We start from the raw sequence: 13,659 nt of genomic DNA, 5'->3' as shown, positions 1-13,659 counted from the left end.
CTATTTATACCAACTGTGCTATCACTCACAGAAAAGCAGAAACTAAAAAGTGTAGGCAGCAAATCTTTATGTACTTACTCATCAGTCAAATTTCTCTTCACTACTCATTTCTTTCCTAACACCTGCATATCATAAGCAACCACTGATGACAAGATCGCTCAGTTTTATGAAAAAATAAAACCATTTTGGCACCATAAAGAATGAAGGGATAACCTTGTGGTTAAAGGGCTGGCCTACGAGGCAAATCGTATAGACTGTGCACTCACATAAAGTCTATATGATTTCAATAGAGAACTCAACAACCAGATTCAGAAGGTACTCTGGCACCAGCAACACTCCTTCCTTTCCAGTGACCCAGCTTGAGCAGGATGGATGGAGAGTAGCTCCATCTCCAGTTTTGCCTATAGCCTGGAAGCAAGGAAAATTTTTCTGGAAGTGTGAACCAAGGATTTACTAACACCCAGGGATTTCAGTTCCTGGATGCATCCTCTAGCCACTTGTCTGTTATGCAGAAACTGGGAGCCACATCCTCCCCCTCCTTCTGCTCCCCTAGCAGCTATGTTTCAGGAGAAGCTGTGATCTGGGTGCATAAAATGAGGAAGAGGTTTGAGACTCTGAAACCTAATTTCACACAGTCGTCTGTGACAGCAGAACTCAAACATGCATTTAAATCTAGGTAAGAGATTAAGTCTGAGATGTTCTCCTTTGGTTTTTTTTGTTGGTGGTCCCCAGCCCTCAGCATGCTGGCTCCCATGGAGTGCCTAAAGACAGCATACAGGGCTTTGGCACTGAAAGCAATATTGTAAAATCTGCATGTAGAGGTAGGCACACAACTATTGCAGTGTTCACTATCTCAATACCTGGATCTGAAATGCAAACCTGTGTTGGTACCTTTAAGCACCAACAAAGCATTATGAAAAAAAGAGTATCAACCCAAGTTCTGCGTTGCCAGAACCAGCTGGCTGCCTCCCCATCCGTATCTCTATTCTTCCTGCAAAGTCCTCTCATTTTACATATATTTCTCCCCCAACCCACAGAACCTCAATAATGCCGATCTTAAAATGCTAACTAACCTCTGTTTTCTGCGCAGTGGCGATCTCCTTGGAAGCAGCTGCATTACAGCTATCCTGAAAAACATCAGTATTTCTCCATGTCAGGACAAGGAAGAGACAGATTGCTGTTCAGATGTAAAAAAATACAAGGAGAAGGCATCACGGGGGATTCTAGCCCTCCCCAGCAAACTTCACCTGGCAGGTGGTGGCAGGAGAGACAGGTGTCCATTTACAGCTGGTACACTCACCCTTGTGTATACACCGTGAGCAGCTGGTAACACAGAAAACAGAGGTTTTGTAAGACATAGGGACTCAATCTAGATTCAGCCATGAATGTGAAATTTCAAGTGACAGAAAAAAAAGCACAAACCCAAGAGAACAGCCTGGGAAACATGTAATGAAATGTGTAAAACACATAACCTGTGTTTACCCTCCAAGCCTATTGTTCTGTAGTGCTTATTCTGAGGACAAATTCAGTATGAAATACAATCTGTGCTGAGATGCTGAGAGTCATAAATTTCCAAAAAGCACGAAGCAGACAGAACGCTTTGGGTTTCATTTTGCTGTGGTTTTCTCCAGTACCTAAGTGGCCAGATAGTACTTTTCAACCAGAAAAGGGCTGAAAACCATCACTGAATCTTTCACAGCTTGCCTGAACTTCTGTTCTGTGTGTGTAGTGCTAACAAGTATTGCTAGTTTGCTATTGCCTTCCCCTACCAAAAGATATGCCTGTTGGGAGACTAGTGTGTCCTTGTCTTGCTTTGCAATGCATCTATCAGCATGGAGGAGAGCCAAGAGCAGCACAGGTCCTCTCCACGCATGCTGAGAAATGCTCTGATTTAGAGAAAGACAGCTCCTTCGCTGTGTTTCTGCAGGTACAGGGAAGTGATGTGCCACTTTCCAAAAGGCAGGAGTTCACTTTCATCCCAGGTGCCTATCGATTAGCCTCTTTGTATAGGGGAGGAGCATTCTGAACGGGAACACTGTAGTTACCTATGGCATGTCAGCCAGATCCTTCTAAGTTTTAACAACCACATATTGTAAAGGGTTAGGCTATGCGCTGGGCACAAATGCTTTCTACTGCGAGCTCTCAACAAAGAATGTGGCTCGGAAAAATAATGTGTACAGAACAATAGGTATTCACTATTCTTATTAGCAGATTAGATGTGACTTTCTGGTTTAATTGTATTCATGTTGTATTCATGGACCACATTTAAATTGTATTCGGCTCAATTAAAAACTAGCGCCATAAAATGACTTTTACAGAATCTCTTGACTCATCTGATTTAGGTCTTATCCTGAGTACCAGGGGCCCACCTTTTTCACAAGGACGAAAAGGATTTTAATGTCATTGTGACATCCTTTATTATCTCTTCAGGCACTTGTCATAAATTCAGTCATTGTAATGACTCTCCTAGAGCTAGCTGCCAGGGTCCCGTTAAATAAAAGAGTTATCAGAAGAAGTAGCTTTCTAAGGACAATAAAAAAAGAGAAGGAGGAAATGGGCCAAGAAAAGGGATTTGACTATCTTTAGTGAAATTTATTTCCTTAATGAATTAAAAAAAAAAGAATGATCATCCTTCAGCCCCCCTTCCCACACACACATGTAAACCCCTCAATAAACTTCAACAGGAACCAGGCTCTTACTTTGTCAACTGAAATGTTTGTGTGATATTCCAAGAGCTTGAGGACAGCGATGCTTCGAGAACTAGACAATCTGGAAAAATGTGACTGTTAGACATATGCTGGATATTACAAGAAATAGCTGGAATAAAAAATTGAGTTGAAAACTCATGTGCCTTCAGCTGTTTTCTACATGGTATGCACCTTCTCACACACACATTCACTCACACTTTTGACTGATAAAAAACCCTAGATTTTGTCCTTCCATAGCACCCTGCAGCTGAGTTATTCCAAGACTTTATACACACTCACTAATTAAGCTTGATGCCACCACTGCATGACGTACAAAAGTAATGTTATTGTCAGGATACAGATAAGGAAATGCTACCATGGAGGAGGGATATAAAATCATCTCCCGAAGGGCACACAGTGGTATACTGTGGCACAGCCAGACCCCGAATTCAAGCCTTCTAACACAACAGACTGTTCTAATGCAAGAGACCCCAACATAGCATACTTCTCTCTTTCTGTCTCAGAGACTTGGTTTCAGAGTCTTCTTTTGTAATCTATGCAGTAGCAATTTTCATCCTATTTAAATCTTTTATGATTGCATGAGTCAATTTGCCATTATTTCAGCTAGCAATTACTACACCGACAATTCACTGGCAGCTGTGGAATGAAAGAGTATCTTCTCCCATGAGCAGAATACCACATCGAAAAGCAGAGTTAGATATATACCACTTAAGCCATGGTTTCTTTCATCTGTGTGCCTGCAGATGTGTACGTCTGTGAAATGAATGACTGTCTGAGATCAAATGAAACCCATGTGCGCAGACTTCTCTGGCTTCTCTATGCTAAGAAGTAGATAGCTTTTTAGCGCAGGAAAGTTACAGAGATTTAAAGTATACCTACTTTGCAAAGGTAGAGAAAGCTTTGTCTTTATCACAGGCTGGCTTGTTCAGATGAAAACCAGCTTTGGCTACATCTACATTGTTAAATCAGAAGTACCTCCTGCTCCATACGTCAGCATGGCACTTGGGTGCTCGCTGCAAAGGTCACCTGCACTGCTTGTTAGAAACAGCCCTTGAGACTGGTCGTATGCTTAAAAACCTTACTAAACGGATAGCAAAGAGTCTGGATTTTAAAGGTATTTTAATGCTTGAAGATGTGGGTAAGCACACATAGACTATTCTGAAATCCTTCACCAAGCACCTATTTGCATCTCCAGAAATCTATGTATCTGCAGAAATCTGACATGTTGGGCACAAAATTGCCTAAATCACTTGCCTAGGTCATTATATGAGAAGGGTCTCAAGCCATGAGCTACTGAAAAACAGTATTTTACCAGGAGTAGTAAGTAAAAGTAAGGAATTTATCTGCTTCTAGCAGAGCGTGTCTTCTCTTTTAATTTTGTATAAATACTTTAAAAACAACACTGTCAAATATGGTTTCCTGATTTTGTCTGTGTTGAAATTAATGGAACCTATTATTTTCTGTATGGCCTGGGCTGACCTTTCAAAACGCACCAGACTGCACTGAGCAGCAGGTATTTTCAAAATGTTTTTTTCCAGAAACAATACCTGAAGGAGTTTTGCAATGGCTTCTTCTTGTGAAGCTGAGGTCACTTTACATGAGGTACCATCAACAGTCAACATGACTTCCACACTTGCATTATCCACTAATATATCTCAGCTCATAGGAGCACGTGAATGGCAGTAATACTGGCGGACACAAGCTAAGCTCACAGCCTTCTTGTTAACACCGTCAAAGGGCTCATCTTTGGCATAAAGCACAGGTAAGGTGAGCTAGCTTCTCTAACACTATACTCTGAAAACCTACTAATGGAGTAAGAGAGAGCCTTAGTCAGAGAAGACAGAGAACCAAAACAATGTACTCCATAATTTTAAGAAAATGTGGCTTTTGGAACTGGGTCAATAAAGGACATTTTTTTCTTCTCTAATGCATCTGTCCCTCTTAAAAATCCACTAATAGTGTTTACTAAAGCCAGCTTAATAGACCAGAATATTCATGGATATAACCCTAGCTGTCACTTGCTAGCCTTCTCAATTCCCAAATCAATATTGGACAGGAACTTGACACGTAACACTTCTATGATGCCAGAGGAGCTCTTCCCATACAAAGGCCATAGGATGAGTTCCTGAGATCCACAATATCCCAAGGAACCTCCTTCAGGGGCACGGGTCCCCTAGAGAGAGAAAGCTTTTTGCAGAACTGAGCTCTTCAGAACAACAGGTCACTGTAAGTTCTGGTTAACATTTCATTCCTCTTTCTACACAAAGGTATTATAAAACAATCAGATTCATGCAGAGTATTACATGCCTTTTGGGCTATATTATCTAGGAAAAGATAAAGGCAGGCATTTATCTGAATTTTCTGTTTCCTCTTCAACTCACTTAAGAGCACATGGTATCCTTGAGCGTGCTATCTTTGTCCCTCAGTTTAGATTAAAACTCTCTTTTTTTATTCTAACATAAGCAACTTTAAAAAGGTACAAGGACAACCTGTACTGAAAAAGCTTTGTGTTTCTATTCCTTGAAGCAATGCAAGGGGAATGTCTTCCTCCTATTAGTCAAATAAGACTCTACTGTGAAGGATTATCATCTGATCTTTGAGACCAAAGCCTAGAGAACAGCTCAAAAGTCTAGACATCCAGTAATTTACCACCTCATTCTAAAACTTGTAGTTGCCCATAAGATGCACAAAGCAGATCTCATGTATCATGTGTTCAATACAAACGGCTCAGGTCTCCAGTTCTGAGAACTACTGGTGAATTAGTGCAAAATGATTCAACAATAATTCAGAAAGGTGAATGAAATCAAATCAAAAAGATGTACCAGCCAAACTGTCCCTGAACCACGCATTTTTCTGCCAGTCCTCTACATGGGACAATCACTTTCTCACAAGTATCTAAGTTAGGTTGAAACAGTTAATTGCATGTTAAGATTATTTATTGTACAGGCATTCATAGTCACATGCTCCTCTTATCCTGCTTCTAGCCACAGGTTAACATGTTTTATTATTTCTACAAAGGATTCCATATTAACAAATCTTTAATTATCAAGAATAGTGTGAGTATACTCAAATCACTTGAGAAAACAGGGATTTTTTTTTTAGTGACATTTAATAAAAAGTATTGCCTAGTCTCACACTCATTAGGCATCTATTTATGCTCAGTTTGCCTTGGCAATAAAGGACAGTGAATAAGCATTAAATACATGTAATAGTAAAACATACCATTATCCGTTATCACTGGAGTGGTTAGATTGCAGAAACAGGATGAGTTTTTCAGCACTACATTTTCATAAAATGTTTCAACAGGTTTTACAATTTTTATCATACAGGAAGTAAGGATTTTGCTTATGCTTGCAGTCACCTTAACCTATAGAACAACAAAAACAAGAATACAATATATTTCTTGTAATACTTGTTAAGTCGTCACCTTGTCTTTACAGAAAACTACAAACTACGAAATGTACAAAATGAAAATTTTTGTGGTGGAAGCAGACAATTCACTAGGTAGCCTCTCAAAGGAGAGGGCCTCTCCCAGCTGAAGAAGCAATACAAAGAGTCCTGAAAGGAACAGCATTGCTTACTTCCAGAAATTAAATGGATCTGTAAGGTATGTGAGGGGAGCAATCTGCAATAATTTTGGATTTCAAACCAAGAATTTTGCTACAATAGTTTTATATGCTGTTATGTTCCCTTAAAAACATTTGAGCAGGAATGTACAACAAATCCTCACGGAGAGATGACGTTTGCATCCATAACCAAAGTGCACTTAATTATGAAACAGAATTTGTCTTGTAATGAATTATCCTTTGTTTCTGGCTGAGAGCGCTTTACAAATATGATCACATTAGTGCATTCAATCAGGAAACCAGAAACAATAGCATGCAGATTAAGTGGCCAGTCACAATACTTGATAATCAAATACTCAAGGCTGTGCGTGCTGTGAACAGATACTGAGTAAATACTAATAACACTTAAAGACGCATTCGTGTTAGCATATGTGTCTCAGTGAATGTTTTATAACTTGTTACAAAGCTCAGAACTTACATAATGCACTTGATATATAGTCACTAGAAATATTAAAATAGCTGATAAAGTGATATAACGGAAATGTTGCCTTTGTCAGCATAGTGAATTTTTGACTCATCATCATGAAGCATAGCTTCAGGATACATTTTATAGGAGAGAAAGAGAACATCTATCTGATGGACACATTCAACTCACTGGGTTTTCTAATAACATTTGCCAATTGTTGAGATAAGAGGGACTAATATATGGAACATGGTGACAAAAGAGGGGAAGCTGCAATAAGCAGCAAAATGACACATTTTAAGTCACAATAAACAAACACGCATAAAACTGGGTGTACATACCTGATTTTTGGCAGGGAAACTTAGCAGGACTTTCAGATCTTTATCAGGTGCATGTGAAATGTTATACCAACCCTTTGTGCTGTTTGAACGTGTACAATTTTCTTTTAATGTGCACCTAAAAGTATACATAAAATTATACTAGCCTCCTGATGGTGGCTTTGACTTCAGACACTGTACTTCAACTTATTTAACGTTATTGATTTTTTTACAGGAAAACTATTGATTTTTTACAGGAATATGGATACAACTGCAAAAAGCTTCAGGAAAACAATCAGTAAAATCTTCTGCTTATCAGAATAAATTGCAATGCATTGATATATGCTCTAGGGTCCTGATTTAGTCAATTAGACTCAAGCAAATATTAGATGTTTGGCCAGTAACAGTAGATTTGGTAGCCCGGGATGGAATTCATCACCCCCGACTTTTGATTGCTCCATTGTACAGCTCTAGATCTGACCCCCACCCCCCCTCAGTTCCCTCTACACTCAGTGGGGAGAACTATGCTTTTTCACCTAACCTATTTTTGACATTCATACAAAAATGAAATGAATCACACTATAGAATCTGCTCCTTCTCTCCAAAGAGTATAAGAAGAGATGGGGATGAAGCTCAGATGTACAGCTATGCTACAAATATGTACAGCTGATGAGATGCATCCTCCTTTCTAATCTGCTCTGTCGTCCACTGATGTGAATAGTAATCTTTCCATTTTACGTCAGTGCACTTGGTTAAAAACACCAGGTTTGAAAAGGTAGTTCAAAATAGCTTTCTCTGTCTTGAAGAATAAAATCCATTTCAGAAGTAGGATGGCACAAAGTACATAAAAATGTTACAGATGCCAAACTGTAGGAAACAGAAGCTATACAAAAGAAAATTAAGGAAGAATGAGGAAACACTGGGATATATAAGTAGTACAAAGATTACACATATTAAAAACATGTGATAAAAAAAGATAATATAGGCATACAAATTAGATGGACATCACTGGGTTTGAAAGGTGAATCCTTAAAACACTGTGTGCTGTGAACAGTTAATGAACAATCCATAGATTAACTCCCAAGTAACTTCATACAGCTAGCAATTAAAGACAAGTAAGTGCTAACTGCATATATTTTATTTTAATATTAAGATTGAATTTTTATAAATAAATGTAACATTTAATATTGTTTTAATAATCCTCCTTTTCTACCAAATGTAGAATAACGTGTAGCTTCAATCATGTGATCAGTGACATGTGTCTTAATGAACTATTCCTTCGCTAAAAACTAGAAATGAGTACGTACTTGCAATTCATGGCCCTTTTTCATGAGGAGCTCACTGTATAAACGTATTTCACAAACAACGTGTTTTCCCTCCAGAAGGAATAACACATTAATGACTTTCAAGAAAAATATCCACCACTTTCCAAAATGCCTGAAATAATCCCACAAACCATAGAAACCATAAAGCCACCTTCTCGGGAGATCAAGACGTTGGCAACTGGAGTACAGTTAAACGCAAGGTCACTTCCTTTGTGGTCTTACTCAGGAAACTGAGTTCCTGCTGCACAAGGACCTGGTGGGGCTTTGCATCTGAATACATTCAGATCATAACTATACTGTAAGAAATTGGGACTATGCCTGACATATTTCAAACTGTCTTAACTAGGACAAATTTCAGGTTTGTTTATATCTCTCTTCACCTTACTGAGATCACAAAGGTCCATTAGCACCATAGTTTTAGAACCACAGAGGATGGGATCTGTCATCAGCAGATATGCATAAACCAGATGCTCAGATATGTACAGGTAGATAACTCTCACTGGCAATCCTATAGTTTCTGACAGGCTGAGGATCATAATGTTGAAGATGCAAGGCAAGACAGTTGCGATAGTTGGCACTAAGTGTATGCATTTCAGTGATGCTACTATTAAAATATTAAAAAAGAAAACTGTTTATAAAGCTGAATATTTAAAACTGTCCTAGGACAAAGTTATTTGCCTTCTTAGACTGCCCAAAGAACACAAGGAGTGAACCAGTTTCCTTCATGTACAATGAAGAATCTAGAGTTTAATGGCAAAAAAGTAATGCCACCCAGAACCCAGGGTTGTGCTTGTCTTCATGCCTGGAAAAATGCATCTGTTGCTTTAAAAGCTGACCTTTAACACTCAAACCATGTGCTATGGAGAATGGTCATTTTGTAGGAAGCAGTTGCAAAGTGGGAAGTAGAGCATCTGATGCCCCTGAGCATAAATTCTCACAATTGCGCTGCATAGGCCAAGAATGACATGAATTCCACTCACCTAAAGATGAGACTGTTTTGTTATATCCTTATTTTTACACAATTGATATTGTTTGCAAGCACACTGGAATGAATATAACAGATAAATATTATTTGTGAACCACATGGTTCTGAAAATTAACATACAGGCTCAGACATCTACTAAGAAAGCAAAAATATCAATGCTGCAAAAGTAGCTGAAAGTTTCTGGAGTCTGGCTTTCTTGGAAAGGTGGGCTGGACTGGACCTTATACAAGTATGAAGGTTTAAGGTATGAAACTCTAAGATCAGATTTCAGACATACATAGATATGTGTACAGAGAAAAGCAGAGTCAAGATTTTTTTTAATCTTTCACAGCAAGCTAGTTCTTTATGCTACTAGAGAGTCCTCTTCACAACTGGAACCAAGTTCCTCGTATTTCATTATGATAACACGATACCTATGCATACCAGCTCATTCATATTTACTTAAGATTCTGCTTCACTAATCTTGTATTAACTACAGATCCTACTGAGCTTGCCCTCTCTGCCTTCCTAAAGCATACTGATTTCCTCATGGAATGAGAACATGGTTTCTGAGAAAGTTTTGGCTTCCTTTTCCAAGGTATCAGCCCCTGAATGAAGTCCACAGATGTCACAAACACTGACCAAATTCAAAAGTAAGTCTGGTCATGTCAGATAACTAAGACATATCATGTTATTTCCACATGGAAAATACATGTAAAACATCAGTGCCTTGTATTAGAATAATTTCAACATATTTCAGGTAAAGCTGATTCATCTATAGAAAAGCTATAAACATCAAGAGAAATCAGACAATGCTATGACTAATTGTTCTGAATGATTGTAAGTGAAAAGGAGAATTTATATATTTGTCCCAATGGAAGAAAGAGCAGAAATAGGAACAGTAGAAACATTCTGTTTCATTTTGTTTTCACTTGCAATAAGACGTACACATTTTTTCATCAAAATGCTGGATTTGAGTTCACGCTGTCTTTAAAATGAAGCACTGTTGGTAAGCTTCATTTGAAAAATGGAGTGCATATTTAGTATAAAATTTATTTCCAATTCAGAGTATACAACACATCATCAATCTCAAAATTATTATGGAATATATTGCTTTAGTGGACATGTATGGACTTTGATTAAAACGCTGGCTAAAAATGTGTCTTCCTCTTTTTCTAAAGTTTCGCTCAGAGCTCTCTCTTCACAAAACTAAGTGCTTAACAGTGAGAAATTATGTGGGTGTTGAATGGGATTCATATTAGAGTAATTCATTTTTTCTCCAAACGACTAAATTATTTCTGTTTCAATCAAATAGAAACTTTTGGTGATTCCCCTCATAAACAGGGGATTTACTGACTAATAACTGTTATTCACAAACTCTTTATAAGGCAACTAAAAGCCTGAAAAGCTTAGCACCATAACATATACAGTTTCTATCAAGGTAGCAAAAGAGAGTTTGAAGAAAACAGATTACAGTATAAACACCTACTCTCCTCTAATAATGACCTCTGCAAACACAAATTAGCAGTCTTCAGTAAAATCACATTAACATTGGAACAAACAAAAATGGGTAGTATTAACCTTCTAAATGAAGGCTACTAGTGAAATTCCTCAAAAATCAATCTTATAACCACTTTTGTTTAATGTTTTAATCACTGATGAACTGGCATAAATGAAGGTTTGCACTGTCGACATCTGTTGATGATACAAAGTTGGGGACGTTACCATGTAGAAGAGGATGAGAATATCACACAGGAAAACTTGGATAACCTTGAAATGGGATGACATTTCAAAGCATAAAGTACAAGAACATGTACTTAGAGCAATAAAAATCTCACAACCCATATGTGCTATAGACTGGAAACTCATCAGTTAGAAAGAAAACAAAGAAAGAGAAGGGCCTGGAGGCATTATTTGATCATGGGTGATTGTGGCCCATCAATGTGATGCAATCATGAAAAAGACGTTTGTGATCCCAGAACACACTAAGTAAGGTGCTTCCTGGACAGACTGATTAAACGCCATTGAGCAAGGCACAGCTGAAATCTCTTCTGGAATACTGTGACAGTCCTGGACATCCTTTTTTTAAAAGGATGCATAACCTTCACAGAAGGGCTACTGGAGTGGAGTTAAGAAAGGAGTGTCTTATGTGAGAGGATCTTAGTGAAGTTAGCTGTTTTAGCACAGCAAAATGAAGGTGAGAAAAAGAGACTGCTTTCACAAAAACACTGAGGACATAAGTGTGAGGGAGGGGGAAAACCTGTTTAAATCAAGGCGATGTGAGCAGCAGAACAAACGAGTATAACCTGTCCGTGAACACACATGTGATGAAAATGAGCAGACAGATTTTATCCAGCAGAACAATGAGACTCTCAGATAGCCACACAGCCAGGGCAGGGAGGACAAAAAGCCTATGTAAATTTAAGATCGTCCTTGATTAGTTTATGAGTAGGTTTACATGATGTGGTTGCTTGCAATTGCCAAGACTAGGCCTGATGACCCAGGAATTTCTCCAGTCCAGGCCAAAGATGTACAGTAGTTTTCAAACCTGCTTCAAAGAAAGCAACAAAACTAATGAATCAAATGCAAGGATGAAGTGTTTAGAAGGAGATTCTCCTCCAGTCTAAACCAAAGGCGGTGGTTCCAAAGCAAGGAACTATGAATACTGAAGACAACTGAGCACTCTTTCCCTGTTCTCACATGCAAGATGCTCCTAGCTATTAAGATGCTTCGAGCACGAGTATATAATTTTATCCCTCAATCAATTCGTAAAGCAAAAACATCTCTTCTAAAACCGAAGTCATTTCTTCTTTTTAGCCCAACATATGTTTTATGGGTAGATCTCAAAAATCTGAAGGTTAACATGGACTTTAAAAGGTGCAGAGCTCCCTGTCACGTGACCATAAAGTGCCTCACATTTATGGCTATGACTGATTCCATAAAAATTCAGTAGATATAATCTTGATACTGGATAGCCCCAAGCCAGTCAAAATGTACACTGACTAATAATGCGTAGCTTTTATATGAAAGTCTAAAATACAAAAAATACCTTTGATTCCAAGAACACCACCCACAGTAGGGATCCTTTGCAGATAAGCATTCTTGCTCAGAAACATATTTACCACAATTTGCAACTGGTATTCTTCTCACCTAAAATCAAAGAATGCAATAACACACTGAATTAAAATAGCCTCCATAAATAGGGAAATTGAGGGTTACCATTAAAAATCTGACAGCAACCAAGCACAATCCCTTCGGGAAAGCTTCCTTATGAACTCTACTCTGCCAGAAGACCTTTGGATAGAAATATGCAGCTGTATTTTGCCATCAGATGATGAAACTCCTCTGACAATGACAAGGCCAGCATGGACAGAGTAATGCAGGAAAGACTAATTAGCATAGTGAATTATAGATAACAATAGAAAGGAGATAATTTTTATAAATAATGTTCTGCTTAACAGAACATCGTTTTCCTCTCATCATAACTGAGATTTTTTAAATGATTGATGAAGGTGCATCCAAAAATGCATGCTCAAAACAAAATGCATCTGTGTTTGCATCACCATGTCAGGTAACTGCATGTGTACACTAGAACAAACGCATGCAACTACTTAGCATGCATGAAAATGCCATTTCAATAAGTAAATGTAGATAATTGTGGCTATATTGTATGTAGCTATACTTGTACATTCAGCTCGAATATCCTAGCCAGCCATTTTCAGAAAAGGAAAGGAAAAAGAAAAAGAGAAAGCTGATTACAAATACTGAATACAAATACAAATAATGTTATAACAATGTTAATTAATAATATTAGTAAGAAAAATATTCTTAATTCAAACAATTTTTTTACAAATTTGCAAGAATTAAAAGTTCCTCTATTTTGCGAACAGAAACAGAGATACATGGCTTTCTGCAGAACTGCCATATCTTGTAAAATTCAATTTATCTGAAGACGTGTGAGATAATCAGTTCAGAAACCAGCCAACATCATAGACAACTAACAATTTAAAAAAAGACAGTGTAGAAGGCTTATTTAAGCTCCAAGAGATGATCAGAGAGAGGCATTTATTCCTAAAAGCTGTTCTTCCTCTATAACAACTTGCTCTTTTACCAAAGCTAAAGAAAATCCAAGTCTTTACTTTGAATACCTACACAGACCTTTGACTGAAATTTTGATCCCTTCTGTGTTTGTGATAGATGGTTTATATCAGCCAGTTCTACCAACTTACCCCCTCTTTCAGACAGCAGGCTAAAATGTTACGTTCACTGCTGGGAAAGTGATTTTATTGTATGAAGGTAATCGAGTGCTGGGTGAA

General features: G+C 38.0%; 1 protein-coding gene across 1 annotated transcript in view; it reads right to left on the bottom strand.

Moving 5' to 3' along the window:
* PLXNC1 (plexin C1) overlaps window positions 1-13,659 on the bottom strand; it is a 72,201-nt gene that overhangs the window by 43,929 nt on the left and 14,613 nt on the right. Inside the window, exons 4-9 of the mRNA XM_054842769.1 lie at window positions 12,393-12,493; window positions 7,079-7,193; window positions 5,931-6,075; window positions 2,700-2,769; window positions 1,248-1,323; window positions 1,074-1,127 (exon numbers count right to left, since the gene is read on the bottom strand). Coding sequence (XP_054698744.1) covers window positions 1,074-1,127; window positions 1,248-1,323; window positions 2,700-2,769; window positions 5,931-6,075; window positions 7,079-7,193; window positions 12,393-12,493 — 561 coding nt within the window. The remainder of the gene's footprint in view (window positions 1-1,073; window positions 1,128-1,247; window positions 1,324-2,699; window positions 2,770-5,930; window positions 6,076-7,078; window positions 7,194-12,392; window positions 12,494-13,659) is intronic.

Source organism: Grus americana, chromosome 1 (genome assembly GCF_028858705.1).
Source record: "Grus americana isolate bGruAme1 chromosome 1, bGruAme1.mat, whole genome shotgun sequence".
Lineage (NCBI taxonomy): Eukaryota > Metazoa > Chordata > Aves > Gruiformes > Gruidae > Grus > Grus americana.
Note: the sequence above shows the minus strand (reverse complement) of the source record. Positions and strands in the feature narration are given on the sequence as shown.